The following is a 12836-nucleotide window of genomic DNA, read 5'->3' on the forward strand; positions in this document are numbered from 1 at the left end:
TGATGCGTAGGAAGAGCTTTGCAAAATCATCTGCAATGCTCTTTGAATGCTTGAGGCGTACAGCGTGGCTTGTTCGAAGCTCCGTTCCAGTTCTTGTGAAGAGAGGCATTTGCTCGGCAGACATCTGAAATGTTTAGATGTTGGAATTTTGTGGTTTGCCCAATTGGATCATGCAATGAACTTTGGAATAGATTGAAGGGTTCTGTTCACTTTACGAAGTTATGACTGCTGTTTTTTCCTTTCGATATTGTAGCGAGTTTCTCAAAGCATCTAAGTATCTGAACATGTATGAAAAATACAGCAACTGGGCGTGTTACATCCATTGTGTCATAAGTAGCATCTAACAGACACACTCGAGACATTCGCACGTACACATCAGAAATACATTTCACGAATGGTTTATCAAAAGGCTGCAAGTTATACAACCATTAATTTTAACATTCGGGGCTATAGAACTCTTCTGAAGCGAATACAAGGGAACTTGAATTCAGTAAGACAAATTGCATCGGAATATTATTGTTCTTTTTACCAGCAATTTGCAAAAGTCACATAGTTCAAAATATTAACTCCAACTAATTACAGTCGTTGGATTTCATAATGGTTGCAGTCTGGAATCTGCCCCGATTTCTCTCGGATGTATAACGCAAATCAATCGCCCATGGATTGAATTGACCTAAGGCAATAAAATATCAACTAATCTACAAGGTCTGGCTCAGAAAAGAGTAAAATGTACAGCTCAGGTCTCCGTTCACCTACAAACTAAGAGTAGAAATGGGCAAATTTACAAAATCAGATCATGCATAAATCTTGCCATTCGCCAAGAGCTTCGCAATAGCAAGAACCATATAACTGTCGAGACAACTCCTAACAAGAAAACAAACACAAAGCCACTCTTGGATCCCTTCGCCACTGGTCTTTGGGATTTTCTTCTTTGACTGCACTGAACACAGCTTTGTTGTTTACAATCTTCGGTGCAGGGTTTCCATGTGCCAGACATCATTTCTTGGTGTACCTTCCCTCCAGCAATATTCATCATAACAGCCTGCACAGTCTTGGCACCATTTTCAGAGCATGAACAGGTTATAGTTAAGGCAGTCACATGTGTATCAGAAGCTGTGACATAAGTATTCGAGAAGCTGGGTAGTTCAGCAGCTGAAGCTGGAAGAATCGGCGGAAGGAGACTATTTATTCTTGCCGACAATTTCCCAGGAGGCTTCTCTGGATTGTCTGCAACTGGAGGAGAGGATGAAGGAAGACAATCTGGCGTCTGCCAGTAATGAGAAGCAGAATCAGTAATAGAAGATGCAATATCCAACTCTGATTTGTAAGTTCCTTCATGGGATGGAAAAGTAGCATCCTGCCGATCCACACTGCTAGACGAAGGCGGCGTACCTACGGAATTCCACCAGAGATCTGTACAAGAGGAGAACATACTATCAACACTTTGGGATGGCGAGCTGCAATTTCCAACACAGTGCATGAAACTACTTATTTAATGCCTACACTACAGATAGATAAATCCATAACCCAAATCAGGTCGTACATATAAAAAAATTGGAGTGGTATTTCAAAAAATCTTCATAATACTCGGGAGGTTTCCAACCTATGGAAGTATCGACCTAAACATCGTCTTTAGAATTGTCAGCAACTTACTTTTGCCGCGCTTGTATATACAAATAAGCACTTCACAACCACTTAGTCTCATCAACAGTGACGGCCACTGCAAGTACCTGAGTCTGGTAGATCACCGGTATCTTCTCGCGCCATACTCAAGAGATCTCCATCAACGGGACACCCTTCTTCTGATTGTCTTTGAAATCCAAGACTGGATGTCGCACGCTCAGCAAACTCCGACAGATTCCGAGACGACGCACTGGTATGTAGATTCCTTGAAGAAGACAGGGTTCTGTCAAGATCATTCTGCTGGCTCTCGGAATGACGCATCAACAACATTCGTCTTGCAGTGTCACCTTGAGGGTCAAACTGCATCCGCCTAGGGCTGCTTCTTCGAGGACGTAATTGGATTTCAGAACCCCTGGAGCTGAGGCCTTCATGCTCACCAGCAGAAATGTTGGAGCTAAAGTTCTCCAGATCTCCTCCAGGAAGAATCAGATCATTGATCTCCAAAAAGCCGTCAGTAAAAACGAACTCCGCAGGACCCGCGAGCATATCATTTATGTCCATCCCATGTTGTGGTATGCTGCTGATATCGAAATCCCCATCCGAGATATCATCGCTTAGCATGAAGTCATCTACATTGTTGATTACACCCTCTTTCCATGAATCGTCCACATTATCTGCCTCAGACTGCTCATCAATGAAATCCTCCAAGGTGATGCCATCTTCTGCAGACCTAGGAGTGTTGTCAGGCACTCCATCTGGGTTGTCATCCGCCAGATTGTCATCGTTCGTTTCGAAGAGCTCGTCAGAAAGGTAATCCTCCAACTCCTTAAAACCCTGCGGAGAGAAAATCACACTTGAGCATAGGAAAAAAAATCATCAGCATTTCTACCAAATGAAAGACTTCGCAACAAACCCGTGCAATCTCTCAGACAATCAGGTTAAATAATTGATGAAACTTATGCAATGATGCAACATTAAAACTCAAACTAAAGCAATCCCAGAAATTCCAAGAGCTTGCATACTCACAAGGAGCCTACAAGTTACCTACCATGTCATTCCCGACCGCTGGTTTGATTTCACTTTCACTGTATTCCACCTGTGGAGTTAATGCAGGCTCTACCTTCACCTCCGGCTGAGGATGCTCCACAGGGGCCACCTCGTCCTCTTCACCAGCAAGAGGGCTGTCAGGTTCCTCAATAAACGGGGCACCGTACTGCTCCCCATTCTTTGGCCCTGAACCACTCTTCTTAAAGACTCGAGCCAGCACAAAAGGTTCCTGTGGGCCTCTAAGATTTTCATAAACTTTATCCTCCATTCTGTACTCGTGCATAACCCAATCGGTGCGCTCCCCGCGAGGAGCTCGCCCTATGTAGTAAACAAGGGTTTTCTTCATGCCAGTTGAAATAGTACACTTCACAGTCCTATCTTTTCCAGTCGACTTCCAGTAGCCGCGCGATGTGGCTCGGTTGGCGCGGAAACCATTCGGGTACTTCTTATCTCGAGCACTGTAAAAGTACCACTCTTGATCATTCCCTCTAACACCTGACATATCTGCATGTTCAAGACATAGCCCGAATTAGAATTCCCAAAGCATGAAAAACACACAAATCTAAACCCAATAATAGCACAAATAGGACAAATTGGGATCGACACGTACCAGGCAAATCCCATGGCTCGCACTTATAGAGGTCGACCTCGGCGATGGGGTTGTCCTCGATCTTTTTGTTATTGATTTTACACTTCAAATAAATCCCAACAAGCTCCTCATCAGTGGGATGGAAGCGGTAACCAGGAGGAAGTCTCCGAGCCATGACTTCAGAAACTATCTCTCCTTCAATCAACAATCTGGAAGAAAAAGGAGAAAAAAAAAAAAAAAAAAAAAAAAAAAAAAAAAAAAAAAAAAAAAAACGACCAAAAGCTATCCAACCCCAACCAAGCTAGGGTTGCACTGAGGCAGCGTCGAGGAGTCTCGAAAAAACTATACAGACCGCGAAGTACTACAAGAAAACGCTCTGCAACTAGAAACCCTCTCAAATAGCGGTAGAAACCGACACCGTCAACTAACTTCCCACACTGTAAACGAGGAAAGTGGAGGAAGAGGAAGAAGAAGAAGAAGAAGAGCTATAGGCAACAGAGTGACTCTCATGGACGCACCACAAGAGACACACAATCGCAGCGGGGCTCTCACATTCGCAACGAAGAACTACAACTATTACTGCTACGTCAAAGCAGCAGCATCTCCTCCTTCAACAACAACGAATCAACAATGATGGCTCTCTCTCGGAGGCCTTGAACCAGGCTGGAATTGCCCTTTTTTTCCCCGGGCAGCCCGAACGAGACTTGGGTAACAAGGCAAGCCCTCGACCCCCTAGAAGATGGCACTTTCGTAAACGCGGTCAGTTTTGGTTGACTTGCCCGCCCACCGCGTCCCGACTTTTCTTCTGCAGCTTCCGCGGACCCGACCTGGTGGTGGTAGGCACCAAACAGTTTCGTTAATGATACCCTGATTTTCCTCAAGCGTGATTGGCTATCGATCTGGATTCGGGTATCAATAGTTACGATCCCCGGGAGTACCTAGGTATCTGTTTGTGCGTGGGGAGCAAGTTAGTGATTCCGCATGGCTGGAGCTTTGATGCTAAAGAGGGGGTATTTATACATATATATTTATTTTTTTATTTGTTTATTTAGTGCGTAGATTTGATTGGTGACAATAAAATAGCATATTTAGGTTGTAATGCCATGTGTATAGGACACATTAAAGAGCATATGGTTTATTCTATGTAACTCAAAGAGAATTTGCTAATATTCTTCCTCCTTGTGAATTATTGGGTTGTTGTGTGAAATTCTTGAGTTCTATTGGATTTTTGTGTTTCTTCTAAATTTTAACTTACTTTTGGATGTCAATAGGTTTTCTTAGCTTCTAATTAATCATATTTTTTTCTACATTGTTATACTTGTTATTTCATTAAATTTTGTGTGAGTTACTGTAAAAGTCACTCAAAATTCAATATTGTAGTAAATAGATTTTTCTACAATATGTTATTTTTTTAATATATATACACAACATAATTCAAGCTATACTCAATTTATTGTACTGATTTATAGAATTTTAGATCAAAAAAATGTTATGTAAGATAATTCAAGAAACCAAAGACATTGTTCAAGATATACATATCTCTTTAACCAATACCAATTTTAATATTTTAAAAATCTATATATATATATATATATATATATATAGATGTTTTTTTCATACATCAAAAATATAAATTAATATTTTGGTACTGAAAATCTTGTGATCACTTTTTTTACATAGTAACATTTTAATTATTCTTATCATGTATTTTTAAACTTTAAATTTTGACTAATATCTTATTTGTAAAGTTATAATAATCTTTTCTTTTAGGTTTTTAATTTTTTTGTAAGAACCTATATTGATAAAATTTAAATGCATATGTTTTTGTATAGATTTTCGTATTTACCACTAGATCTACTTCTTTTGATAATCATGCTTTAGTTAAATAAGGATTAAACAATACTTAAAAAAATAGAATAAAATTTTAGACCATGTAGTTTTATTCTTCCTATATTTAATTGTAAAACACAACATTTGATCTAATTATTTCCATTTGTCAAATTACAAAAGTCTTAATTTTGTTTCTTTTTATAACATGTTGTTCTCTAAAATTATAGTTTTTAAACTGATATAGTATTTTTTTATGCACTTGGATAAACTTATATTTCTCTAAAATATTGTCCTATGAATTTAAATAAAACAAAGATATGATAAAAATATGATAGTTTTTTTTTAAGTTTTTTATAAAAACATTAAACATTAATAATATAAAATTTTGATATACTATAATAATAATAATAAAAAAAAATAGCAACTTTAAACAAGAAATTATGGATTCTATATATTAACTTGTAAATTTTTTCATTGCAAAATTTTTAACAAATTCTAATTTGTCTTATAGACAAAATCTTATTTTTATAGTAAAACAAAATCGAAAAGAAATTAGATTTTGATGAAATATAAGCAGTTTTTTAATATTAAATTCTTTGTTATGCCTTTAAAAAGAATAAACTTATTATCTTACTATTTTTTTTAAAAAAATAGACTGAAATGTTTTTAAAATATTTTATTTAATATTATATTTTTAAAATATTCTTTGTTTGTTTCATTTTTTATTGCAGCTAGATTTTTGATTTTATTCAATAATCGAATTAAGAAATTTATCTATTGATGTTTTATTTAAACAACTTATAATGTCTTTTTATACAAAATAAAATCAAAAAACATGTATTATCATCAAATTCCACTAATTTTACAAATAATTTATAAACTTTAACAATTATTGTTGAATTTAAGTTTTGATATTTTTTTTATTGAAAAGTTATTTTTCTAAAATTCAAATTAAAATAGATTCTAATATTATTATTATTTTTAATTTTTTAATTTTACAAATACGCTTTTAGTTTTTGAACTATAATATATATATATATATATATTAAAGAACTAACATATAAGTCTATTCTATTTATATATTATTCAAAAACATTGTATAAGAAATATTTTTCAAAAAAACTTTAAAAACAACACCATGTACATGTATTACTTAAAAATGACTTAGTAGCCAAAGAAAAAAATTACAAAAGTAAACAACCATAAATAAGATAAATAAAAATAAAAATAAGTATTGTTAAACACAAAGATAGTAAATGGTCTTGAATTAAGTTTGATGTTTAATTATAACATTCATATGATTGAATATGGCCTCAGTCTTACTTGTATACTAGCTATTAAGAAGGTTATATAAAAGCTTCATAAGAACTATGAGGCTTGTAATGTAAGTGTTTAAGTTATAAGTTGTTTTCACATTTGCATCCAAAAACTAATCATGTGATATCTCCAAATGAATCTAATGATCTAATTTGCATTTAAAAAAAAAATATCAATGCTTTTTTGAAGCATATAAAATCTATTTACTACTACTTATTTTTATTTATTTGTTTTTACTTCAATATTACATGCATTTGTTTAAAATTTTATCAATTCCATATGTATAAATCTATAATTGTTGTTATATGATGAGTAAAAGTATAAAAGATAAAAATATATATATGATGAGTATATACAATTATAAATGTACATAAGGTTATATGATGAATATATACATATATATATATATATATATATATATATATATATTTATCTTTTATACTTTTACTCATCATATAACCCTATGTACATTGTTAATGCTTCTCTAGTAGTTTTAAATATAAATTGATTTCTTTGAATTATGAAATCATTAATATATTTTTAATAATACTCTTTTATTTCTCTAAAATCCATAAATTAATTACTTCAATCAAAATTCATTTAGCTTCTATATATAATTATAATTTCTGATTTTTCTCATCATTGTTTTTTTTTTTAAATTAAAAAAAGTCATAAATTTCTTTTTTTTGTTGTATTATATTTTTGATTTGTTCTTATTTAACTTTTTATTTGTAATTTTTTGAAATTATTTGGATAGTGTGTGTCTACCACCATTATAAGAGTAAAAATCATAATTTGTTACTCTTTGTAGTAAAATATATCTATGTATATATATATATATATATATATATATATATATATATATCTTAAATTCTTAAAATTTTATTTGTATATGATTTTTCATCAAAACAAGATATGTCTTTACTTCAATGATTTGGAAGGTCTTTTGCATTTTTATGTATACAAATACTCTTAGTAAGAAGACAATAATGTAATTTTTTGACTTAATTATAAGATGTTTCTACATTTTAATCTTAATATGTTTTTTTATTGCAATTTATTCTTGCTGGATCAAACTTTTTTATATATGTAATGAAAGAAGTTTCCTTCAAACTTAGTATAAAAGTAGAATAAATTCTTTGTAAATAACTTAACATACAAATATTAGCCCTTCATTTGATACATTATCAACTATTTTAGCTAATTTATAAAATTAGCTATCTATATATATATATATATATATATACATACACATATAAATATCTTCTACTTTTCTTTATATTTTTTTCTTTAATAACATCCATGATATAAACTTTGAATGTAAAAATATTTGAAAGTTAAATTCATTTTTTGAATTAGAAATAAAAACTTTCATTCACATGCTTTGTGTAGTTGAACTGGTTGCTAAATTTTCTGTAACAGTCATATTAATTTTTATATATATATATATATATTAAACATTATTTAGTTGGTTAAAATGGTTGTGTATGTCAAATTCGTTCATCCTTCCATTGTGCAGTTCTAAAATATATTTGTTTGATTGTAAAGTCTATTTCATCCACAACAACCAAATTTTAAAGCTTAACATTGTTATGAACTGTAAGCACGAACCACCTCTTATTATGTCATCCACAAATAATCACTTATTGCTTCCTACAAATATTCAACTGAAGCTTGATACGCTAAGGTAAAGAAACTCAAACTCACTCACCATTACAACTTTAGAAACTGAAGAATAAGTTCCATTTACAGAAGCGAGAGGAGTCATACACTTAGCAAACAAAACGCACTAATACCATGTTGAAAAAATACAAAACTGCAATTTGCAATGAGAGCTACAAGCTACAAAGTGTTATTCCACTTGTTCAGTTCACCAAGGTGGTTATCCAGGGCGAGCAGACAAGTCTAATGAAAGCATAATGTTACAGAGTTTGGCATTCTTCACAAGAACGGATGAAGAAGTGGTGATGCAGTGAAGCCACCAACAACCCACCATCTTGTTTTGACAGCAGTCAACAAAAAAACTAAAGTAAAGCAACCCAGTGGCCCAGCCATTGTTGCAAAAATGACAGGAAATTGTGAGACCCACTTGCATCATCACTCAGGGTTGCGTGAGCGGACTAACCGGAAGTTTAAAAACAACAAAAACAAAAACAAAAAAAATGGTGGAAAAACTGAATGGGAGGGAATCCATGGAGAGTATTTGTGCGAGAGCTGCAGTGGAGCCTACTTGGAATGCACAATTCTAGGCGAGGTTGCGGTCATGGAGCTTGCGGCCCTGCACATATGTGGCACGCACAGCACGGTCGTCCCCGAGTGTCATCAGAACAAACAACTCCTCCTCGATCATGTCGCCAATGGTTTCCATGCGGTGGAGCATGGCAGGAGTGGCTTTAGAATCCAGAACAACGAAATCAGCAAAGCAACCACACTCCAGAGAACCGATTTCACCTCCCATGCTCAGCAAGTCTGCGTTTCCACGAGTCATCATGTAGAATGCAGTTGCTGGTGGCAAGTTCTGGCCCTTGAGCTGCAACACCTTGTAGGCTTCGGCTGCTGTTTGCAGCATGGAGTAGCTGGTGCCGCCACCCACATCAGTCCCAAGCCCTACTCGAACTGGTCTCTTGCTCTTTTCCGTGGACGCCATGTCAAAGAGGCCGCTGCCGATGAATAGGTTCGATGTTGGGCAGAACACGGCAACGGAGCTTGTATCTGCCATGCGCTGCAGTTCTTCCTCGTTCAGATGGATGCAATGGCCGAACAAAGACCGTGGACCTAGTAAGCCAACTCGGTCGTATACGTCTGTGTAATTTTTGGAATCAGGGAAGAGACTCTGGACGAATGCGATCTCGTCCAAATTCTCGGATAAATGGGTCTGCATGTACACATCCGGGAATTCCCGTAGGAGGGCTCCAGCGGCCTCTAACTGTGCCTGGGTGGAGGTTATGGCAAATCGAGGTGTCACAGCATATCGTTGCCGTCCCCGCTTATGCCAGCGCTCAATTAGGGTTTTGCTGTCGGCATAGCTCGTCTCCACTGTGTCTGTAAGCCCCAGTGGAGCGTTTCGATTCATCATGACCTTACCAGCTATCATGCAAGTCCCGCGCTCCTCGCTCTCCGTGAAGAACGCATCCACTGACTGCGGATGCACCGATCCATAAGCCACTGCCGTCGTTGTGCCATTCCGCAGCAGCTCGTCCAAAAAGAACGCTGCCTGTCGGGTGCAGTGCGCGGGATCATAGTACTTCTGCTCCTCCACAAAGGTGTAGCGCGTTAGCCAGTCCAAAAGCTGCGTGCCATAGGAAGCAATGACTTGGGTCTGAGGGAAATGGATGTGAGTATCAATGAACCCCGGCAAAATCAACTCACGCTCGTAATGTGTGACGATGGTTCCGGGTGGCAAAGTTCCTTCCACCTCATTAGTAGGTCCGATTGCAACAATTCGCCCATCTTGAATCACAAGCATGCCATCTCTCAAGTACAGGTAACTCCCCGAATCACCAGGCCCTTTGGGAGCGCGGATGAAGGAGAAAAACCGTCCTCGTATACCGACAGTCTGCATTTGCGCCATTTATGCACTTATGACGGGAAAAAAAAAAAAAAAAAATTAAAAAATTAAAACACACACACACACAGAGCTGCAGCTGGCTATGCAAAAACCATACCCTAAACTGAACAGAATCAAAACAACGCGACAAGTGCACACAGCTGCTTCTCACATTCCACCCTTCTAAACCTTCACAACCAACATCACCATCGATACCAATGTTGGCTTCTAAACTTGCCAGAAATCCCCCTTAAAATACATATCACACAAAACTGATGTTGCTAATACATTCCGAATTACTTCCAAAAATAACAAACCATTACACTATCACCACAAATCTCAACATCAGAGAATTTCAAAATGTAAAAAAATATACAACTGAGACTTATCCCTCACCTACAACAAGCAAGTTCTTCAGCAACACGCCTTGATATATCATCACGTGTTGAACATTTCCCAGACATTCCAGAGCCCTATGCAATTAAGGGACTGCGAAAAGCTCTTTACACATGAAACACGGCGGGGCGCTCGATTGCCTCCAAAAGTTGCTAGGGGCAAATTCGACCGAGAAACCTCGCAATATCGCCATTTCTTTTCTGTACTTTTTTTTTTTTTTTTTTTTTTTTTTTGCTTTTACTTACATTGTTTAGATACAAGTGAGATTATTGTTTTTAAATGGAATTTCGTCTCGGTGTCTCGTGCGAAGGTCGGAATAGAGGAAGGCAGGGGGTTTAGGTTGGGCGTGCGATGGATGGAGTTGGAACAAGAGGCAGTGAGCGTGTTTGTGTTGTAGCAAAGAAGGTTAGCCAATTTGGTTTTGTCGCTGCTTTCTGATAGCAGATTTAGGGTTTTGGATTAGGATTTTGGATTAGGGTTTCTCAATGACATCTTCTACCGGTCAAGTTAGGGTTTAGAGTGGTGGAGAAGAGGCTTTTTCTTTATGTTGGCCAAATTGAGTAATACACAAAGAAATCATTTTTATTTATAGGAATTAGTTATTGTTTAGTGGAGGACATTTTGACAAATTTATATGATAGTTGCTTCAACTACAACATAGTATGAAAGAATGGATCATATATGTAATTTCTTAAATGTTGCCTAGAAAGCTTCATAGAGTTGTTTTGTCTTTAAGTAACATAGAAACTTTTCAAGAAGCTTTCTAAAGTTGCTTTGTCTTCAAGCTACATAGAAACTTCTAGAGAATCTTTTTAATACCTTGTATATATTGGTTGAGGTTGAGGGGATCTTCAATCTTGATAACACATCTCTTGGAGCTTCACTTCACCTCTCTTGGTATTGATCTTGTACTCATCTAGTTTAATCAAGTTCTTATTAACTTTCTTATTGAAATTCTTTTGCTCAACTTCTTGTTCAGTCTTCTTTATAGTATATTAGTAATAGTTTGTCGAGACTAATTCTCTTATCAATATTAGAGTTTGATCCTTCTTAATAAAGAGTAGATTATCCTTGTTCTTAAAGGCACCTAAGTGCTTTAGAGATTATGGATTATCCTCCTCTAAACTAATATTGTTTAGAAATTCCTTTTCTATCTTTCAAGATGGCTAGAAGTGAAGATAATATAGTTGAATCTCTTGAGTCCAAGTTAGATGTTATTATGAATATGTTAAACGTTTCATTTCATAGAATTGCTAAAATTGAAGGAATTTTTGTAAGATTTTATGGTGATGTAAGATCTTCAATAGTTCAACCTATGATGCAACCACTTTCTCAAGCTTTTATATCCAAAGAGGCAATGGTATTTATACATCATGAAGAAAATTTACTTATTCAATAATGTAAGGAGCCTTGAATAAGTCTTTTAGAAAAAATTAATGCCACACACTTCAAGTTTTAATGATTTGTTAATCAAATTTGATTAGTAACTTTTCTACAATGTGAGCGCTATTTAACATAGGAATTACAAGTTGATTTAGTTGAAACCTTGCTTGCATGACAAGCCTTAGCTTGGTTTGTTCCTTGATTTGAAAAGAGATCTTCAATCTTGAGTAATTTTGAAGCTTTCTTAGAAGCATTTGTAGATGCATTTAAAGAACATTGCATAATTATATTTTGCTTATTATGTGAAGAGTCACATTATATATTTGTTTATGCATCTGTTTTTAGGTTATTAGCTTGTGTCATCAATTGAGATGACCAAGTTGTTATGAGCCAATTCTATTCAAGACTAAGTATCAAGGACATGAATCTCAAAGAAAGAAAATCTTCAATATACTCTTGTGTCATTGAAAGGAATTAAAAAGTCACTCAAAGATAATATAATATTGAATTGGTATGGCTATTGTCAAAAACAAGAAGATTAGAAAGTCTTGAAACAAGACTAAGGATTAAAAAAGCATTGACAAGAGTGAAGAAGGCTTCATTCTTGCCTCTATATATACTCTTAACTAAGAGCTACATGGCGATGTCTTATAGGACCTCCAAAATATGTTGATTTTGTTAGCCATATATCTTAACTTGCAAGGCAAGTTATCTATGTATGCGCCACATAGTTAGCTTGTTCCACAAGCTATTACACAAAATTAACTTGCCTCACAAGGTACCAATACATTGTTGCATTATGTGGTATTTGGCTTGAGAATGTATCATGCACCTAGTTGTTGAAGATGAAAGGAAAATTGCAACAACAAGTCCTAATAACTCTAATAGTTTCTTAAATAAATTATAATTAAAGATTAGCGAATATAATCAAACATCAATCAAATTAAATTAAAATTTCAAAGGAATTATACAAGAAATTCAAAGAATTTCTAGAGACCTTTTAAAAAAATCATAAAAGAATAATATAGAAATTCAAAAAATATATATTAAAATAGAAATATTAATAAAATATTAAAATAAAAATCTTAATTAAATCCCATTCAA

At 35.1% G+C, this 12836-nt stretch overlaps 2 protein-coding genes across 3 annotated transcripts; both read right to left on the minus strand.

The window, feature by feature from the left end:
• Nucleotides 1-500: 500 nt before the first annotated feature.
• On the minus strand, nt 501-3896 carry LOC112276325 (uncharacterized). Its single transcript, XM_024507542.3, has 4 exons — nt 3281-3896; nt 2672-3174; nt 1731-2457; nt 501-1413 (listed from the first exon to the last, which is right to left on the minus strand). Exons 1-4 carry the CDS (start codon nt 3432-3434, stop codon nt 782-784), a joined length of 2016 nt encoding a protein of 671 aa, XP_024363310.1. The 5' UTR covers nt 3435-3896; the 3' UTR covers nt 501-781.
• Nucleotides 3897-8206: 4310 nt separating this feature from the next.
• Nucleotides 8207-10527, minus strand: LOC112276341 (uncharacterized). 2 transcript variants are annotated; one of them, XM_024507576.3, is made up of 2 exons: nt 10350-10527; nt 8207-9984 (listed from the first exon to the last, which is right to left on the minus strand). In XM_024507576.3, the coding sequence occupies exon 2, from the start codon at nt 9975-9977 to the stop codon at nt 8652-8654; it is 1326 nt and encodes a 441-aa protein (XP_024363344.1). In that variant the 5' UTR covers nt 9978-9984; nt 10350-10527; the 3' UTR covers nt 8207-8651. The 2 variants fall into 2 exon arrangements, with proteins under 2 accessions (XP_024363344.1, XP_024363345.1); XM_024507577.3 differs by having other exon boundaries at nt 8207-9962; nt 10350-10526.
• Between the last annotated feature and the right edge of the window lie 2309 nt (nt 10528-12836).

The sequence above is a fragment of the Physcomitrium patens genome, chromosome 24 (assembly GCF_059467195.1).
Source record: "Physcomitrium patens ecotype Gransden chromosome 24, ASM5946719v1, whole genome shotgun sequence".
Taxonomy (NCBI): domain Eukaryota; kingdom Viridiplantae; phylum Streptophyta; class Bryopsida; order Funariales; family Funariaceae; genus Physcomitrium; species Physcomitrium patens.